This window comes from Astatotilapia calliptera, chromosome 5 (assembly GCF_900246225.1).
Source record: "Astatotilapia calliptera chromosome 5, fAstCal1.2, whole genome shotgun sequence".
Taxonomy (NCBI): domain Eukaryota; kingdom Metazoa; phylum Chordata; class Actinopteri; order Cichliformes; family Cichlidae; genus Astatotilapia; species Astatotilapia calliptera.
In genome coordinates, this window is record NC_039306.1 from 24,475,969 (window position 1) to 24,493,950 (window position 17,982).

The 17,982-nt window shown below is 40.6% G+C and overlaps 1 protein-coding gene across 8 annotated transcripts in view; it reads right to left on the reverse strand.

Annotated features, from left to right (window-relative positions):
* Window positions 1-5,011: 5,011 nt before the first annotated feature.
* Window positions 5,012-17,982, reverse strand: part of kif21b (kinesin family member 21B) — a 65,770-nt gene continuing 52,799 nt past the window's right edge. For 6 of the 8 annotated variants that reach the window (XM_026168369.1, XM_026168367.1, XM_026168368.1 and 3 more), the window contains 3 exons: window positions 13,131-13,330; window positions 11,708-11,844; window positions 5,012-9,372 (listed from right to left, as the gene is read on the reverse strand). In XM_026168369.1, coding sequence (XP_026024154.1) covers window positions 11,745-11,844; window positions 13,131-13,330 — 300 coding nt within the window. In that variant the 3' untranslated portion in view covers window positions 5,012-9,372; window positions 11,708-11,744. The remainder of the gene's footprint in view (window positions 9,373-11,707; window positions 11,845-13,130; window positions 13,331-17,982) is intronic. The other 2 variants (XM_026168373.1, XM_026168371.1) reach the window with 1 other exon arrangement.

The window sequence follows — 17,982 nt, forward strand, 5'->3', positions numbered from 1 at the left end:
CAGGACAGCAGCCACTAAGGGAAATCAGAACCTGTGTGGAACAGATCTTCTTATTCGACTCTTGGCAAGAAGTGTACTTCTCAAAATGAAAAATTGTTCCTTTAAAACTGAGAAAATGATTCAGTGAACATCTCCGAATTATAATTACATTGTTAATGTCATAATATGAAGCCAATTAGCTCTGGACTGTAAAGTTTGTCAGTGACAAACAAAGAAAGCGTTGGATTTCACCTATGACAGTGACACTGAATGTGTCTCTGGCCTTATAGCTGAGTCATTTCTAGTGAACCTGCCTACTTGAATATGACTAATCTGTCAATTAATTAAGTATTCAGTATATTATACACTCATGAACAGTGTTTCACAAAAGCTCACACTAAACATAATTATTAAATCAGCACTGTGCTTTTTCCGTCTGTGTTCATGAATGACTGAGTGTCCCTCTGATGTGAATAAGCCTGGTACCACAGAGCGTCGGGGTGTGCGTAAACCCGGACTCAAAGAGAGAGTGCATAATGGGATTAGACTGTGGTATATGGGTGATAGTCCAAGGCTGTGCTCAGTGGGTGCACAAATGTGCAAATGCTTGCTGTTTGAGTGAAAAACAGTGGTTTGTTTTTTTGCAGAAAAAGAAGTTTATTAGTTCTTCAGCGCTAATATCCTCAGTTCACAACTGTCTCTCAGAGTACCTCTCACTTATTTCTCTTCCTAAGTGTGAATTTATGTAGAGTGAATAAGGTTCTAACCTAAAGTGTCAATCATTCGCTATAAAGGCTCTAATTCCACAGTTATTATCCGTATATATGTTCTTTCAAGGTATAGCATTAGCAAATTGTTCAGCTTTTGCGCTCCACACATTTGTTCAGTTCCCTATTCAATATGTGTGGAGCATGTTCTCAGTTTACCTCCCTTAATGTCACACTGGAGGTGCTTCCTACTGCGTCTTCATTTTATTTAAAATAATAAGCCTGCAGCTTCCCATTTATTGTAACCCCTCCCCCCCTCAACATGATTCTTCTTCTTCCCCAGCCAGCACTCAAAACCAAACTCCTTTCTTTTTTGTGTTTCATCTTCTGTCTCAGTCTTAATCCTTTTCCACAGTTGGGCTCGTTTCCATAATGTCGCTCCTCCTCGCTTGCATTATCATCAAAAAGGGGGGGAATCTAATAAATTATATAATAAAGTGTCATTTCTGTTATTGTCCATTTAGGATCAGTCATATAAAGTAAGGTTTTAAGAATTCAGTTGGAAAAGTGTGTGTGCTTCATAAGTGGCAGCTCATAACACACTGAGCAGTTGCGACAATGTCAATTTTAGTTCTATTTATTATTAAAACTGAAACAAAAGCACCTTTCATGCTGGTGAATGTGTATCATACATTAGCTTTGAACTTCAGGCATATTCAGTTTGGGCTCTGTTTTGGTTTCCACTGATTACCAAGGAAAATGTCTGGGTCTTTAGCTAAATTATCCACTATGTCTATGCTAACAGGCAGCATCAAGCTGTGTTTTGGCAGGTGAACAGTACTCATGTATGAGCCTTTAATTTAAATCCCTTTTAAGATATGGGGAGTTGGACTGCGCAACTACTGCTGCTGGTACTGTGAGGCTCACCTGTGAAAATAAAGACAGCATCAGTCAGAGTTTTAGGTGTTTAAAGGTTTTGTAACACAAGCAGAAAATGTTAAAGCTGACAGGAATATCAGTAGTTCTGCAGGTATTTCCTTACTGTAAAAATCAAAGAGTTGAACTGAGAATGTCTGCAACGCCCACAGATTTCTTTCTGCAAACTGTGGAAAGTGACAGACCAGCCAAGTGGCCCACTGACACTGCCATTATTGCAAAAACCCAAGGTTACTGTGATACTGGAAACTTTCATTTTGTTTTACCTACCAGTACACTCTGAATATAGAACACAGCTACACTCTCGGGGTATTTGGCTGAGTTTCATATTGTGTTTTTTAGTTACAAGGTGATGAATATTGTAGGACAGAGACTGATGGATCAGCTAGTGAAAACAGACTTACTGGAACGTTGAAGTGTAATGAAACAGACGGAGGCATTCAAATGAAATTTCAGCAGTTTGCTGTATGAAGAGAGCAGATGGAGCACATGCAGCTGGGATGTGACAGGGTTTGTGTATGGATGTTTATTTGTTTGTGACTGGCATCGTCAAATGGTTTCTGCCTCCTCTGAGGCGTTAATGGCCATCGTACATCACAGTGCTTGTGTCTCCCATCGCGGCTGGGCCAGGCGCAGCCCGACACAAGTTAATGATCAGAGTTTGCAAAGGAAATGAAGATTTATGAGTTTTGGAAATGCATCTCTATCCCTGAAGTAGAAAGAAATGAATCTAGTTGAAAAACATGCCCTCCCATGTCTACATTTCATCGTCTACAACCTGTTGGTCTGTTTGTACTGAATGATCATAACTCCTCTCCCATCTGCAACGTAAGAGATCCTTTGGTCTTTCATATCAGACAGATTCGAGAGCTAAGAAGTTAGAAAGCTGGGCAAATACGATAACTAATAACAAAACTAAATGTCTGATAATGAGTTTCATCTTCTCCAAAGGGACTTTTGATATTTCTTTATGATCCACAATAGAGCTTTGGTAACCTTTATTTAAATTATCCTTTGAAGAATGCTCATTACTCATTCGTCAAGCTTAGTGAGATATATCTGGTACAGGAATACCACATAATCCGCATATTCTTACATTTAAAGGGCTAAAATCAGTGAATGTTGATGACATTTTGCTTGAAAAACTACTCAAAATGCGTACAGAAGAAGTCTAAAAGATCTGAGCCGGATGCACAAACATTACATCGCATTGAATTCAAAACCACAAAATGCACTTGTTTTGAACTGATTTATTGTCTTGAGGAAACACTGGATCCTTCTTTAAATATTTATTTACATTATTTACAGTTCAAACCTATTTTACATGGGTTGGTTGCATGCACATTATCATATATATATATAAAAAAAAAAGTACAGATATTTACAGTCATTTAAGAGGGAGTAGTCTGTGCAATAAAAGGCACACATGACCTTTGACCCTGCATGAATGTCCCATAAGTACATTTTTCACAGACACTGCCACATATTGTGTTACCATGCTACACACACCAGGAGAAAAAAAGCACTCGAGCCGCTGCAGAGGAGACGTGTGTTGGTGTGTGATAGAGATTCACTGACAAGCAGCAGAGCCGTAAAGTGCCCTCTTGATTGTGCCTAGACACGATCCTATCCTCTCAGCAGCCTGAGGCAAAGTTGAAAGTCTTTTTCAGCCATAATGATAAAGCAAGCAGAGACGGTGACTCACTAAGAACAGAATTCCACAATCTGTAGGACAATCTACAGTCATCAGAGATTCAGGATATTTGGCGAATGATTATCAATGTCCTACGTGCACCTTCTGTTTGATAAGGCAGTAAGGCCTGTTGGATGAGGCATGAGGCTAATGCTGAGAGACTGACTACTTGAGTTTTTTTCCCCCCCATACAGTCATAAGACGGCTGGGCTGGAAACAAAGGGCTAAAGGTGGTAATCACACGATTGGTCTGACTGGCAGCTTGACTCTCCAATCTGTTCTGTAGTCCTATGTTGAATTTTCTTGCCTGTGAAAACGAATAGATTTATATTTTGTATTCAGTCAATTCACCATTTGCTAAGCCCCACCACCAAAACAGCAACAGACCAAGTCATAGTTTCAAAAATGTAATAAGAAAAAGCGAATTTGGATTTGTAAACATGCTAAAACATTGTGAACGGGCCTCTACTGTGATCAATATCCTGTGTAAAGAGATAACAATAGTAGCACTGTCTATTTTATCCTTTACAGAAGTAAATGACAGTAGCAAGTAAGCAGTTTACCACCTACAGAAGTACCCTAGCATTATTTCCTAAACCAAATGACAATTTCACATTGTGTAGGGCTACATTACAAAAATACCTGTTCAGAACTGGAACAACTACAGCAATGAGAGCAAGGAGTAACAAAAGCAGCTCTGCCCTCATCTTTATTTGGTTTGGAGGGAAATGAGCACTGAAACCTGTTTTAAAGAGCATCAGATTTGCTCGCTGGGTTTTTGTTACATTTTCTGCAGCAAAAGAAAATGACCTTGCAAGAATAGATAAAAATAAATCAAACCACTGTGACGCCTGTCCAAGTATGTCCTTATATATAGCTGTGGATTTCCACAGCTATCAACATAAACTGTGAACATGTACCAACACTAACTTGTAGTGGGGCTCAGCAAATGGTTGTGTGAGCGCTTGTTTTGTTGTTCGCAGCTTTGCTTTTTTAACTAACACTGGGGGTGCTGCTTTTGGATATTTAATGTTTAACAAGATGTGCAACTAGTCGACTAGACATTTAAATATTGCTGCTCTTGCTAATCAGTGCTAGAAGTGCTAGTCAGTTAAATGTATTGTCCTTTTTTTCTTCATGTACAACGGCAATAACTGGTTCAAAGAACTTGCTGCGCCACCGTGGCATCTGGTGCTAACCATGCTAGCCAGTGCTGTTGTGCAGAATTTTAAAAAACTAAATTAAGAGAGACTGTATGTCAGCTTTGTCAGGATAAACTGGAAAGTAACCAGGCATCTGACGTGATGTGCAACGATACTGTGCACTGGAATGTGGATGCTAGGAAGAGCCCAACGCTACTGTAGCTAGCCCTGCTAAGGTTAGCCAAAGGTTAGCCACCACTGCAAAATACTTTTTGTTTTTGCAACATTATACATGGCAGAAAGTGCTATACAGATAAGTAAATTTAAAATACTAACTGATAACAATTAAACATGATTAACGGTTTCATATAGCTCCACACAAAATATGTCTGGCCAATGTTATTATTTTATCTCATCTAACTTACTAGCAAAATTAGTCTTTAGGAAGATTCCTATTGATTACAGATTAATGGGTTTTACAGATTAAGCAACATATCAGCTGAAGCTATAAAAATCTACAACTTCTTCTTCCCATGATTATAAAAAAAAGGGACAACAGGGATCTGTCTTTTTTATGACTGAATTATTATCTTACATAATATATCAGCAGAAACATTATTATTACTCATTTCTACTCCTACTACAGATCTAAATGGATGTCCTCTTTTCAGTATGTTTTTCATGGCTGGAGCTTTTCTTTGTAAACTGAGTCTAAAACATGGCTTAATTACATAGCTGCAAAACAGCCTTGTGTTCATTTTCAAAGTATGACTAAATCTAGCTATCAGAGATTCAGCTGAAGTCAGCCAATGAGAAAGGAGCGACACTTAATCTCAACGGCATCTCCTCTGTAATACGTGAAAAGGAATTGGCACAACTATTTACACATCGTCAAGTAATGAAGTGATGCTGAAGTACAAGTCTCAGAGTTTGGGGCAACTCAAGGTTGGGCTGATCCAAGGTCAGATGATAGTTTATTGCTTCTGCATGTTTATAATAACTCTCTGAGTAGATTTTATGCAGAGTCATCATTTTTGTATTGCATCTTTTGCGTGACGCATTAACAGTCAACAAGTCCAAATTCAGACATTTAGGAGATTTTGATTCAGGTGTACATCATTTAAATTACCCCTCCCCCCCAAAGGTGTTTCTGGACTTCTGATCAGCACCATCTGCATCGTTCAGAAAATGTACAAGCACAGGGCACCACAGAGAGTGCCTAAAGCTACAGAACTACAAGATCCTAGCATTAAATAGAAATATGGAGATGTTTTGAAAAAAGAGCTAAATCCTTTCTCAGCATTATTACCATGTGAAACACATCACCAACCTGGTGAGCAGGGTCAGTTTGGCTAATTGGCACAGATAAATACATAGTGTACGGTGGAGTCAAAGTATACAACTTGTTAGTTTGGGAGTTTAATTACCCCACTGATCACATTTTTCAACACTCAGTCCAGTTTTATATTCAAACTACTATACAAATACCCTATTTTGTACATATTTATGGTCAAAATTCAGTGCACATCTTCTTCTTTGGCCAAATTGGGAAGATGCTATCTTAACTGTGTACGCTCTGTACACAAAAGCACAGTACAAAGATAACAAGTAAAGGGAATCAGATGCAAAATCAAAACATGAAAATGGCTATTTTACAGACTGACAGTACCATTTTTCTCAAAGTAAAAAAATCTGTCAAACAAGGCATTTGTTTGATTCAAAAAGCTAGCTAAATTCACAGGGTCAAGTTATGACTAATATTATCCTTCAACCTTTACCTGAGTTTCTAATCATAGCAAAAATAACACCCAAGAATGCTTCATCATACTGACCCCATAAAAATGTTTGCATTCATTACAACCTCCCCACCTAAAAAAAAGAACTCCAAAACCCCGATACAGTGGCACGCAAAAGTTTGAGCATCCCAAGAGATCTGAGATCTCAGACCTTAGTTCTGTCGTTTGGGCCGTGGCTTGATGATGATGCAAATTATTAAAGGCTTTGCAAATACTCATGCTCCAACACTAGAGCAGTCACTGTCCTCCTTCAGCAGCTGCCTAGCACTCTAAAAATGTAAATAATTGATGCCCACACAGCAACAGCTATAAGAAGATAGGAAAGTGTTTTTGAGGAGGCGGTCAGTTAGTAAACATAAATGAGAGATGGTGGTTAAAAGGAACGATGGATGGTTAAGTTGAGGTCTAGAAATCCTAAAGAGAAGTCTGGTGGACCGATGAAGTCAGAACAGAAGTTTGCGGTCACAGTGTATAAAGACGTCTGGGGAGAGTTCAGGTGGTAAAGTGGGCTGTCTACCAATCAGAAAGTCAGTGGCTCGATCCCTGACTCCTTCAGTCCACGTGCCGGGAAAACCCTGGCCAGGATACTGAAGTTAGCCACAATGTGCCACTGGAGTGTGACTCTGTGTCAGTGGTAGAAAGTGAATTTTCTGAATGAAACTTGTAGAAAAAGCTTTGAGTGCTCAGTTGGTTGGATGAAAAAAATAAATACTTAAGTCAATAAATCGAGCTTTGGTCTTATGTTTAAGCCAGTGGCTGGGGAAACCTTTTTTTGCAAAAAAACGCTAAAATAAAATTTTTACAAACATTACTTGCCAAGCCATTGGCACTAACAGACATTTTTAAAGGGGGTGCTCAAACTTCTGCATGTCACTGTTTTTGGAGTGGAAGCAGCTTCAAACTCATGTTGGACACATGAAACAGCAGCAGAACATACTCACGTATCAGAGCAGAGTTGATAGAAAGCCTGCTGAAAGCACTTCATACTCTCAGCACACTTTTGAACGTGAACACTGTTTTATGATCCCAGCATCACTTAACTCAACTACATACTGTATGTCTCTGGGTCTTTTATAAGGAAAAGTGCACTAAATCACCAATATATTATTTTTTTAACAAACCGAGTGATATTGCCTAACTGAACGAAGCTTAGCTGTAATACTAAGAGAGTGTGAATTGTGTGTTGCTGTTTTTTTGTAATTGAACGGTAAGACATCTATGTGTTAAAAGAAGCTCTTGTCATTTTGGAGCAGTACAGGAAAAGTTAATAAACAGATGTGAATGCTTGCCATTTTAAAGTGTCAGACAAAAAAAAAACAAAGGAGATTTTTAAATTACTTTAAAGAGTCGCTGTCACCCGTCGACATGTATGGATGTGTACGTTTGTCTCAGTGGAACATGGCAGTGCTGAATCCGTTTCATTAAAGAGACACTAAATCAACACAGTGAGGGACGCCAGGACCTATCAGGCAAGATGGATAACCGAAACATCCTCTGAAATTGTCTATTTGTGTGTGTCCACAGTTTGTGCATATGTATGTGCTGCCCACACACATAATCTGCCACATAAACAGATTTGTACATCAGTGCACAGGTATAGGAAGTTTATTCCTGTCTGTAAGTATAGCAGCAAATAGTGGGTGGAAGAAAATTGGGATGTTAATAATAAATCCCTCTCAGTTATGACCTACTTTCACCCAAGTAATCTTGCCTGAAAAGCTGGCGAGAGCTGCGAGACCTCTAATTAAATTGGCTTCCTGGAGAAGTAGCTGGGAAAGAGGTGGACTCCTCAGTAAGGCTGGTCAGTCTGACACTCTTACTAACCTCAAAGATCAGAGTGGAGCAGGAAAAAAGGCCGGGGGAAACGAGTAGCGCTCCTATTATGCTTTGCGTCGAGGATAAATGGCAGGTATGAGCCACACACACTGAAGGTTGGTTTGGATAATGATCTGGCTCTCTGCCCTCGATGCGGCACTCAAGAACGTGTGAGGAGCGTCTTCTGTTTGTGTCGTGTGCATCTGCAGGGGTGTTTCTTATTTTTGCCGCAGTTAGCACTTCACAGAGCAGATAATAAAGTCTGTTCGGGTCCTCCAGGACCAGTGCTACCTCGGTTGTGCTACTGGACGTGTTTCCTATTTGCAAGGTCAGCAGCCAGACAGTCTGATAACCCGAGGCCCACAGAGGACAAATCCACACAGAGACCAGGAGCTACTCAGAGCATTAAAGAAAAAAAGACTTCAATATGTGGAGCACCAGGTGTTTTTGTACACGGAGACCCGTAAAAATGTTCACTCCCACCTCATACTGTAAGTCCAAAACAACTGAGGTAGGGAAAATAATAAATTAACACAAGATATTACAAAAATGAAAAACAATAAAGTTCCACTAAGATAGTGAGAGGAAGTTGATCGTAAAGGGAGAAAACACAGTCAAAAGCAGAAGACTAAGTGATGGTATTTCCAAGATAGTCTGTTGATCCACTGCTGTGAACACACAGTATGATTGTCCACTTGTGTTCAGCGTCCTAACAGCCACAACGCTCCCGAATGGATGAACACAGGTCTCAGTTCTTTAGCGTCCCTCTTGGGTTTTTTTTTTTTTTTTTTAAATTCAGGCTGTGTCTTAATTTTCAAACAACAGATGCATGAATACACATGTCTCTGAGCAGGTCCAGCTCACTGTTTGAAGGAACAGAAGGACACTTTTTCATTTATTTGACACCAAGTTGCAGTAGTTTTCATGTCAGGAGAGAATCCCTTTTTGCCTGATGCACACACACAGCCAGGCACGATGCTGTTTATCTTTTCCAAGTAGCACCACATTTGAATGGCACTTTCAAATTGGCAGTAAAAAACAATCTGAAAGGCAAAGACTTTTTCTTTTGACTACATATTTCACCTCGGCTTTGTCGTGTTGCCTTGTGACAAAGAAGGACAAAAAAAGACACTCCGATCGCCTTGGAAACTGTGATTTCAGTGTCACATTTCTGTGGTAGAAGCGAGCAGGTCACAGATCAGTGGCTCAAGTTGTGGAAAAATGGCTGACAAAGGAACCGCCGTCCCGCCGGTTCTCACCTCTTCCTCCACACCTTTGACAGCCAGATCTTCACCGTCTTGTCGCTGGAGACGAAGAGACAGAGAGGTGGGATGATGAGCAGTCGAAAATCAAGGCGAACACAACAAAGGGGAGAAAATAACAGAACATCAATCAGGCACTCCTGCTTTCAAAACAAGTCATTGTACATCAGACACAACACAAAGACACGAACTTCAAAGAGCACTTCGAACACACACACACAGACTTCATTAAAGACCCTTCCACATGGTGTCATAGTAAAAACACCTCTCCAACCTAAAGTTTAGGAGCAGGTTCATAACTCTGCAACAAGTAAATCCAATTAACCCGCCCACAGCATCACTGTTACTCTGCTAACCGTGCAGATTCATTTTCACAGTTCCGCTTGCTCATTCTCACCGTTCAGGTCCACTTTGTATTAGTCAATTGGGTAACGCACAGAACAACATCGCAGTTTCAATTAACACTACACACATATGTTGCTCATAAGACTGTCCAAAGTCTACCCCGCTGCTCGCTCCATGGCAGCAGGCTTCAGCCTCTCGCGCAACCCTGGTAAAGGTAAGCGAAAGAGACTGGGTGGATTTTTTAAGCTATAGACGGTATACATAAGATGGACGTAGTGCTGTGATGTCACCCACTGGTCACAAAGTAGCGTTTTTGAAGTGTTGACTTGATCATTTCTTTTTTCACAGCATTAACTACAGCCTTACTGCTTCCACAGGACTTAAGAAGGCAAATAGAAATCAGGTACTGCTAATCAAATTCACTTGGTTTAATTGATCATGAGCAAGTGTGAGCACTCCTATAAAAGCAGAAACTTTGGCAGTTTTCTGGTGTGTTAACAGAGCGCCAATCTTCCCAGGAGTGGACATCCCTGTGTGCAACAGATGGCCTCAAGCACCGCAGCAAATCTACAACAGAAAGGCTGAAAAAGAAAAGAATAAAAGTGTTGCAAAAGACTGATAAAGTCATACAGTTACTGCTGCTATAATCTAGCGAATCATGGGATGAATTTAGTTACACTACATGGAGCTTTTTCCAAGCTAAAGCCTGTTTTATTTTTATTTTCTACTCTGAGGTTGTAGCTCACAAAAGGAATATGCAGGTATAGATTGAGGGATCATTATGGAAGTGTTCACTGATGACTGAGATCACTTTAGCCTCAGGGTGATTTTCTCAAACACTTCTATGAAATAGGACGTCTTCAGTCACAAGACTGCACTAAATATCTGTAGCCAGAAAGCCAGAACCCAGCTTAGCCCAAAGGCACCAAAAACCACCAACCAGCACCAATTAGTTAACTTATCTTAATTGCAGGGTTTCTGCAAGGGATATAAACTCAATAACTAAAGGTCTTCTTCTTCTTCTTTTGACTGCTCCGCCACAGGAGATTGTCTACTGCCATCTCACCTTTTCTCTAGCATCCTCTTCTGCCACTTCAACCCTCTCCATGTCGTCCTTAACTACATACATGAACCTCCTCTGTAATCTTCCTCTTTTTCTCCAACATGGCAACTCTATATTCAGCATCCTTGGTCCAATATATCCACTATCCCTCCACTGCACATGTCAAAACCAGCCTTGAGTCTCTAACTCTATCTCCATACTGCTCAGCCTAATCCTGTCCATCCTGCTCACGCTAAATGAAAATCTTACCATCTTCGGCTCAGCTTGCTGTCATCAAAGGAAGTCTCAAGTTGAACAACTATACCATTTCCCTTGTTCTCTTTTACCTCTTTATGAATACACTCACAGTTGCAGCTTATATCTAAATAAATAAAACAATTCTCATCTTAAAATCTCCCCCGCAGCCTGGACGGACCCTGAAGACAGCCATGTTTGCTGAACACCGGCAGAAATACTGCCCATTATTGATTAAACAAATATACGGTGGCATTGATTTTCACATCTTCAAATCTCACTGAAGCAACTATGTAACTAAATGTCAAAATAGTCATTTTTAATAGGCCAGCACGCACAGACAGAATACATCTGCACACACACACGCACGCACGCACGCACGCACGCACGCACGCACGCACGCACGCACGCACGCACGCACACACACACACACACACACACACACACACACACACACAAATGACAGATTCAGAACAGAGCTGTGAGCTGCTTCCAGTCGAGAAGAAGCTGTTTGTCTTTGTGGAAGAAGGGGTCCGCAATCAAACCATTAACCACGAACAGATTACAAACTGAGCCAAACAGACCGGCACAACAAAAACACCAACAAAAAAATAAATAAATAGAAAAAAGAGAAAAGCAAAGAGATACAAACTTGTGTCACCCACGTAAGAAAATTCATAGTAGGGAAAAGAAAAAAGGCAAGGAGAAGAAAGAGGAAGTAAGTTAAGACGATACCAGAGGAGGGAAGGATTGGTGAGCAGAGAACAGGCAATCATGGGAGGCTGGTGGCTCGGCCCTTGATGGCCAGGACCCGTCGAGGAAGACACGGGGTCAAGCCTGGCACATAGTTCCACAGCTTCACCCTGCAGTCACTGGGTTTGACAGAACGGGGGAAAGCAGAGGGGCAGGAGGAAGGGAAGGGGTGAAGAACAAGGGAGGAGAGGAGGAAGGCGGTTTGAGAGACCAAACATGAGCCGCAGAGAAGGTGACCGAGAAACAGCGAGATTAAAGACGAGGATAAGAAGTGAAGGGAAGTTAGTCGATCTCAAGCGAAAGCCCAACAGCTGAATGAGGAGTGAACAAAATAAATAAAAACCAGCAGACTGAGGAAACCACAAAATGTCTCACTGCATCACACACTTACAAGTAAATAAGCATTATCTTTGTCTGATGCCGCTGCGAGCTCAACAGAACAAATCTGGCCAAAAATAGGATGGAGTATGACCTTCTCACTGCTGACACATACCTGCGGATTACTGCCTGAGATAAAGTCAGCATCATTTAGAATTTCACTGTGAAAAACATTTTTGGCAAAGGGCAAACATTTTAGTATCCACTAGTTTATAAAACTCAATTGTAAGCACTACGCTCCCTGGTTCCCAACCTCCACACCCCATCCATGCTTTTAATAGACTCACCCTTCAGTTGCTCTTACTGTCAACAACCCTTGTAGTGAGTTTAGATCACGGTCATTACAAAAGGGTAAAACTAATGCACATGCTGAGCACTATTATAGACAGCAGGGTGAGATTGCTATAGTGAATAATGCAAACTTTAAATATACATATGTGAGGAGCTACTGTAACTCTAATGGCCAAAAGTTAATACTGGTTCAAATAGAACGGTGTCAGATAACATGTTGCATCACATTTTGTTGTAAATGGGGCTGCATAGCTGCAGACCAGTCAGGTCTGACCCCCAACAATGGGTACGTGAGAAAAAGTATTCCCTGTGGCCTCTTTCCAGGAGCATATCGCGCCCTGCCACAAAGTAAAAATTGTTCAACAACGGTTTGAGGAGCACAAGAACCAATTTGAAGTGTTCATCTGGCACCAAAATTCCCCAGATCTCAATCCAATCAATCAATCAATCATCTGAAGGATGTGCTAGACAGACAAGTCCGACCCATGAAGGCTCCACCTGGCAAACCTACAGGACTTAAAGGATCTGGGGCTAACATCTTGGTGTCAGATACCACAACACACCGTCAGGGGTCTAGTGGAGTTTGTGCCTCGACAGATCAGAGCTGTTTTGGCAGTAAAATGGGAACCAACACAATTTTAGGCAGGTGGTCATAACATTATGTCTAATCAATGTATTTAGACACTTTGATGGAGTTACAATACTATGACAGGGCACAGTTTTAAATGAAATTTACCTGGAAGCAGTAAAGATCTGTCTTGAGTTGGTACATATGGCATTAATGGGGCTCTCGTGACCTCTGATCTCTCCAATGGGAGTGAAGTTGTCGACGTTCCACACTTTCAGCATGCCGCCGCGGCAGCCGCTCAGCAACATGGGCCTTCCTGGTACATATGCAAGAGCACACACCCAGTCCTTGTGGGCGTTTGGGATTTGCTGTGAATTCAAAGCAAAGAGATGTTGGGAGTTAAAGAAAGATGGGATTGCATTAAAAATGAATCCAGTGGTTTTAAAGCAGGTATGTTTGTAAGACATCTGGGTCACCGTGTTCTATAAAGTAAGTTCTATAAAGTATGCTAAGTGCTTGGTGTTTAATGGATAGAAATTATCAACAGTAAAACAGGATTTATTTATTTTTTTAATGGAAAAGGGTACAGCATTGTTGCTAGGCAACATATAAGAACATGTATGGTTGAGAGACTCAATAAGAGACTGTATTTAGACTCAATTACGTAGTTATTCTTAGCTCGTGTGTCTGCGCATTCAGTATTTCACAAAGGCAGCGCAATGTACGAGCTGAATGTGGAATATCTGTTTCATGTTTGCTAAGATAACCCCACTGACATTACAAAAATGCAGAAACTGTCAGAATGAGATTAATTGTATTCATTTCAAGAGCACGCTCCAGAATTTATTTTTGTATTGTGACAAAGACCATCTAAATGGACACTTGTTTGTTTTTTTTATTGCATTTATTTATGAAATAAAGGGAAAAAATGAAGAACATAATGAACCATGTCTTAGCAGAGGGGAGATATTAAACCTTATTATTTTATTATTATTTTATTTTATTATTTTTTCTTAAAATTAGGTGAAATATTCAAAAACGCTATTTGGATTTTGTGCAGGACTTTATTAAACTTTTATTATTACCTAAGCTTTGGCTTTGCTGTTGTTTTTCTTTTTTATTCTGTTTATCTCAGCCTACTGGGCTGCAGATTAATTTAGCTCTGAAGAGTGGAACACCTGCACAGGAGGATAACTTTTATTATGTTAATCTGCTTTTGCCTGTTTTATTTGCTTCTGACATTAATGTTATTTTCGTGCATTTTTCAGATATGCTTTTAATCAAAACAACAGCGCACTCTTCTAAAGTCACTCCTTACTTTTGTTCCCATCAGGTTCGTTTTGGTGGAGGGTTTTTTTTGTCTGTTCTACTTCTCTAATTTGTACTAACAGTTACTTATAAATGTATATGGCTGATTGGCATGTGTCGAAAAAGATGCACAATTTAAAACAGAACATATCTTATTCCCCTTTTTCTTACTCTGCAGGAACGCAATTTACCATTAAAAATAAGGTTAATTTATGCTACAGCAGACCTGCAAATCACAAACTGCTACTGAACAATAGTCCGAGCTGGGAGAGATTTCAATGTTAGGAGGAAAATTATCCAAATAGCTATAATTTCCTCTGTAACCCCATAATCTACTGCAGAGTTCACATTGCTTTGAATAAACATAGGTGTGTGTTTAAAACAGCAAGACAAAGTAACTGTTGGATGAAAACTGTGTTTGGTTACATTGCCTGCTAGCAGACAAAGATGTTAACAGAGGACAGAAAGAACCTGAACACCCGCCCATGGTGCTCACACATAAGGATTATACTCAGACAGCCTTCTCAAGTATAGTATCTCCAGGTCACAAAAAAATAAAAGCAGACGTGGAATTTCACATGGAGCCTTGTGTTCACCCTCTGATGGTGAAATTTATAGTACGTCAACGCAAATGGATCCAAGCTGACCCTCACAGATGTGTAAAGTGTAACACTAACAATAATCAGCTGAATATAGGAAGGATCCTACTCTGGCAACATCTGTTTTTAATAAATATGTCTAGCTGCTTAATCATTCTATTATTCTTTCTATAATATTAATGGACTTTACAGGTTCCAGCTAATGATCGATACAAAAAAAGCTAAACTTAAGATCACAGTATCACAACCTTGAATTAAAACCTGCAACAGACGATCTGAAAAAGGTGTTTAATGCCAGAAAAGTTTAATAAAAAATAACAGTACAGGGAGTGCAGAATTATTAGGCCAATGAGTATTTTGTCCACTTCATCCTCTCCATGCATGTTGTCTTACTCCAAGCTGTATAGGCTCGAAAGCCTACTACCAATTAAGCATATTAGGTGATGTGCATCTCTGTAATGAGAAGGGGTGTGGTCTAATGACATCAACACCCTATATCAGGTGTGCATAATTATTAGGCAACTTCCTTTCCTTTGGCAAAATGGGTCAAAAGAAGGACTTGACAGGCTCAGAAAAGTCAAAAATAGTGAGATATCTTGCAGAGGGATGCAGCAGTCTCAAAATTGCAAAGCTTCTGAAGTGTGATCATCGAACAATCAAGCGTTTCATTCAAAATAGTCAACAGGGTCACAAGAAGCGTGTGGAAAAACCAAGGCGCAAAATAACTGCCCATGAACTGAGAAAAGTCAAGCGTGCAGCTGCCAAGATGCCACTTGCCACCAGTTTGGCCATATTTCAGAGCTGCAACATCACTGGAGTGCCCAAAAGCACAAGGTGTGCAATACTCAGAGACATGGCCAAGGTAAGAAAGGCTGAAAGACGACCACCACTGAACAAGACACACAAGCTGAAACGTCAAGACTGGGCCAAGAAATATCTCAAGACTGGTTTTTCTAAGGTTTTATGGACTGATGAAATGAGAGTGAGTCTTGATGGGCCAGATGGATGGGCCCATGGCTGGATTGGTAAAGGGCAGAGAGCTCCAGTCCGACTCAGACGCCAGCAAGGTGGAGGTGGAGTACTGGTTTGGGCTGGTATCATCAAAGATGAGCTTGTGGGGCCTTTTTGAGGATGGAGTCAAGCTCAACTCCCAGTCCTACTGCCAGTTCCTGGAAGACACCTTCTTCAAGCAGTGGTACAGGAAGAAGTCTGCATCCTTCAAGAAAAACATGATTTTCATGCAGGACAATGCTCCATCACACGCGTCCAAGTACTCCACAGCGTGGCTGGCAAGAAAGGGTATAAAAGAAGAAAAACTAATGACATGGCCTCCTTGTTCACCTGATCTGAACCCCATTGAGAACCTGTGGTCCATCATCAAATGTGAGATTTACAAGGAGGGAAAACAGTACACCTCTCTGAACAGTGTCTGGGAGGCTGTGGTTGCTGCTGCACGCAATGTTGATGGTGAACAGATCAAAACACTGACAGAATCCATGGATGGCAGGCTTTTGAGTGTTTGGGTTCATTGAGAACATGGTTGTTGTTCAATAATAAAATTATTCCTCAAAAATACAACTTGCCTAATAATTCTGCACTCCCTGTATGGAAGTTGCACATGAGCAATGCAATTTGAAAGCAAAAAGAGAAATCTCTCATATCCTCCTGAGACCATATGTCCTCACATGGACGTGTGAACGGCTTTACTGACATACCTGCAAGCCAGCAGCTGATTTTTGTTGAAAAGCTACTTTACATAAAGGTTAGGTACTCAAGGAAAAGCACGAAAGTACTTTCATCAAAAATTTTAATACATTTTTAAACCATTGAAGTTTCAGGGCTACCAAGGATTACAATCTCTTTACATAATGACAAATGGAGGCTATCTACACCTGGTTTAAGGCCTAGTAATCGCTGTGCTGTTTAAGTGTGTGGTGTCACAATGCCAAGTACTAAAGGGCCTTCTCAGGCCTCCAAAAAAGGTGGATGTCCATGACTCTGTCAAAGAATTCAAAAAGACCTCCAAAAAAAGCTCTCTGCAAATAACGTCGATTTTGAGGGAATAATAACATCTGTACAGAACTGCTGGCCCTGCCAATTGTGACCTTGAGCCTTTGTCACTGGATCTGCGGGTAACTCTTGCATTTGTTGGTGTTAAAGAATAGTCCAGGTTACAGTCAGTGTCTATAATCAGATTCAACAAATTAAACTTGAATGGGCAGCTTTGCGGGGATAGGTTAATTGGTCAATCTAAATTGCCCATAGGTGTGAATCTGTGAGTGAATGTGAGTGCGAATGGTTGTCTGTGTCTCTGTGTGTTAGCCCTGCGACAGACTGGCGACCTGTCCAGGGTGTACCCCGCCTCTCGCCCTATGACAGCTGGGATATACTCCAGCGCCCCCCGCGACCCTGGAAAGGATGAGCGGAAGCGAATGGATGAATGGATGGATGGATGGATGGGCGGCTTTGCAAGAAAGTGCCTTTGATGCCAAAAACCACATTCGAGAAAAACTCAGTTTGCCAATGAACAGACAGAGAAAAGTGTTTGGAATAACATAGAAATCAAGTTAGAGCAGTTTGACCACAATAACCGTAGACCTGTTTGGGTTCCATTTTCAGCCTTAGAAGCTGGGGAACAAGACGCCATTAATTCAACTTTAAATTCTGCATCTTATAAAGAGTACTTGGAGATAATGTTAGGCCATCTGAAGGTAGCTTGAACCAGAAATGACCCTTTCAACAGCATAATCAAGCCCTGGTTTGAATTCCACTGAAATGTTATAGAGGCTCGATTTAAAGCAGGCTTTACATATAAGAAAACCCACAAAGATGCTGCTGCTGCTGAGTGAACTTGCACGGTGAAGTAGTCAGTCAATGTCAGAAATTGTTAGACTGTTATGCAAAACATTTACAAGAAGTTATTACTGCTAACGGGTTGCAGTACCAGCTTCTGAGGCCAAGGGTACACTTAATATCTCACAGTATAATATTACCCCCATTTACAACTTTGTGGAATAAAACATTGAAAAAGTTATCTTCTTCCTCACATTTATCTTTAAGTGTGTCAGCTTTGTCTGTAGGCTTTGTTTCAATGAGGATCCAGTGTTTCCCTA